The sequence below is a fragment of the Camellia sinensis genome, chromosome 6 (genome assembly GCF_055761805.1).
Source record: "Camellia sinensis isolate YWXY chromosome 6, ASM5576180v1, whole genome shotgun sequence".
Classification (NCBI taxonomy): domain Eukaryota; kingdom Viridiplantae; phylum Streptophyta; class Magnoliopsida; order Ericales; family Theaceae; genus Camellia; species Camellia sinensis.
The window spans coordinates 126,599,077-126,601,977 of NC_138966.1; the positions used below are offsets into that span (position 1 = coordinate 126,599,077).

A 2,901-nucleotide genomic window follows, 5' to 3' on the forward strand; every position below is an offset into this window, starting at 1 on the left:
AATTAGATATTTTGTTGAAAAAAAAAAAAAAAAAAGAAGGAAAATACTTCAATTTTTTTTTTTTAAAAAAAAAAATTTATTTGAGGATTTTTATTAAAAACTCAATTGGATTGGAATAAAAATAATAAAATTCCAAATGGATAAAGTAGCCGACGTGTTTGAACCGCTAGATAGTAACTAAAAAGTCCACTAACCTATCCACCGTCGGATCACCAACCACCTGGTCCTACACATTGAAACGGCCTCTAAAAAATGCGTCACAGAGACAGAGCCACTCGCAACACACCACACTGCCGCCATTAACGAACCTCCTCCTCCTCCTCCTCCTCCTCCTCCTCCGTCATCAGCATAAGCAACATGGGTTTCTTCCCATTAATCGTCTGATACAGAATCTTCTTGAACCTTCCGGATTTAAGATAGTTATATTTGTAGAAGCTTCTAAGTTGATCTGTTCCAATGGCAGAGGCCCAGAGATCCACCGGGACTGTGAAGTGGTTCAGCGGCCAAAAGGGGTTCGGATTCATAGCTCCCGATGATGGCGGAGACGATCTCTTCGTCCACCAGACCGAGATCCAATCCGACGGTTTTCGGACCCTCCGCGAGGGCCAGCGGGTCGAATTCATTATCGATTCCGCCGACGATGGCCGGACCAAGGCCGTTGACGTCGTCGGTCTAGCCAGATCTTACCGTACTGGCGGCGGGCGTGGCGGAGGAGAAGGCTCCTTCCGCGGTGGCGGGAGAGGCGGTTTTGCCGAAACTGGCAGTTACGGCGGCAGGTACGGAGGCGGTTACGGCGGCGGCCGCGGTGGTGATGGGAGGACAGGCGGAGGCTATGGTGGCGGCGGAGTGGAGTGTTATAATTGCGGCAGACCGGGTCATTTAGCAAGGGACTGTTATAGGGGCGGGGGCGGGGGCGGCGGCGGCGGCGGCGGTGGTGGTAGAGGGAACTGGGGTTACGGCGGGGGAAGAGGTGGCCGAGGAGGGTATGGCGGCAGTGGCCATGGCGGTGGTGGAAGGGGATATGGCGGCCGCGGTGGTGGTGGAGGTGGCGGAGCTTGTTACAATTGTGGGGAAGAAGGGCATTTTGCAAGGGATTGCCTTAATGAACAGAAATGATAATGTGGGTATTTTTTCTATTTTGAAAAAAAAATTATTTCCTTCAATGGTGATTGTTTCCTATTAGTGCATTGGATTGCCATACAGTTTCTTCTTGCTTGGTTTGCATTGTTTTGAGCAATGACATGATGAGCAGAGAATCTGAAGGTCTTTTCTCACCATTTTTTATTTATTTTTTCTTTCTTTCCACTAAGTAGTTCATAGTTTTGCCTACTTTGGTGTATATTTGGCTTCATAATGTGAGTAATTATTTTGGTTGACCATTGTCTTTGACCTTTACAATTTTTTTGATATCAGATTAATGAAAAGCTATATTCATTATTTATGTTATCTCCAGAGTTCTCTTTCTTGGTTCGATTACACCAATTGTATGAATCCTTACATTTTTTTATATGAAATTAATGGGAATCTTGGGATCAAGATTTGTAGGCATTGATAAACTTTGGAATGTTGAACCAAAAAAAAAGGATAGGAAGCCCACTTGATATGTTTGTTCTTTTGGAATTGTGTGATCACAAATGTGATGGTCCTGACCTATCTTCAAAGAGATATGAGCCAATTTCGACTTCTCAGTTTTGTAGCTTTCAAGTGAGGAAAGAATAATCTTTATCTGAAAGGACTGCAATATTATTGTGGATGCCTATTTTTTGATGAGTGTGTCATATAGTAAATTATCTGGCAATTTGGCAAAGTCAAGTCGGTACAAAAACCATATCTAGATTTTCTCTTCTCTGTCATTATACGAATAGGATAAAATCACTGTCACCATGCGAACGTTGAATCGCGAATAGGATGAAATCACTGTCACCACGCGAACGTTGAATTGTGAATATACGTAACATACACAAACATACTACTTAACTATGTTCTTTCATTTGTTACGGCTACTTTTCTTTTACTAAAGAATAAGAGCCAAGCCACAGATATCTTGTGGGGCTTGATTTCTTACATACCTTATCTTTGCCTTGCTCTTTTTATTTTTTATTTATTTATTTTTTTTACGATATATAATTATGGGTCCTTGTTTTGTGATCAAGATTTATTGTTGCCTCACACTACCTGATAGGCACTTGACCTCGCTTTGATTTGATCTTAATTGTCCTTTTCAAGTTTGCATTATTTATCTTGCCCGTGATTGTCATTTGTCACTGTCCCTGCTTTCCTACTTATCTTTCCCTCATCTATTTTTTGAAAACAATTTGTTGTTTATAATGATTTAATGAAGCAATCGAGAGCATGGTTATTAGAATTTCAATCCGAATTGTAAGATCTTACGATTCTACCATTTCAGTTGGGCCAAGCGATTCAAATCACATTAAGATCCTAAATTTAGTAAGATCTTAAAGTAATTGCGATCCAAATCATAAAATGTGTATATCTATATAAAAAATTTGACTATAAACTTATTTTTCAAATGTCTCCTATAATTTATGTTAACATAGAATTTACATTATATCAAATTTATCTTTGATTCTTTAATTTTTTTTAAAATTATGTAACAAAGATTATTATTATCAATAATTTTTTATTTTATTTTGCATTAAAAATAGGATCTTACGATTCTCAATCTGATTTACGATCTAATCAACGTGTCCCTCCCAACAATTTTACTTATGATTCCGATTTTAACAACCTTGATCAAGAGTTGATATTTTTTACCTGAGTAAGAGGGCATGAGATGTGTTTGTATTGGCTGGACCTAATCCACACCATCCTATTCCTGTTGGAGTAAAGATTTCTCCAAATTTGATATTCATTATGCTGAAACAATTTAAAGGAGAATAG

The 2,901-nt window shown here is 39.2% G+C and overlaps 1 protein-coding gene across 1 annotated transcript; it reads left to right on the forward strand.

Annotated features, from left to right (window-relative positions):
* Window positions 1-205: 205 nt before the first annotated feature.
* On the forward strand, window positions 206-1,446 carry LOC114298306 (cold shock protein 2). Its single transcript, XM_028242851.2, has one exon. The coding sequence runs from the start codon at window positions 457-459 to the stop codon at window positions 1,114-1,116; it is 660 nt and encodes a 219-aa protein (XP_028098652.2). The 5' UTR covers window positions 206-456; the 3' UTR covers window positions 1,117-1,446.
* The last annotated feature ends 1,455 nt before the right edge of the window (window positions 1,447-2,901 follow it).

Bases quoted from the DNA above. Each gene is read 5' to 3' on its own strand.
- LOC114298306 (XM_028242851.2), top strand. From the start codon at position 457: ATGGCAGAGGCCCAGAGATCCACCGGGACTGTGAAGTGGTTCAGCGGC.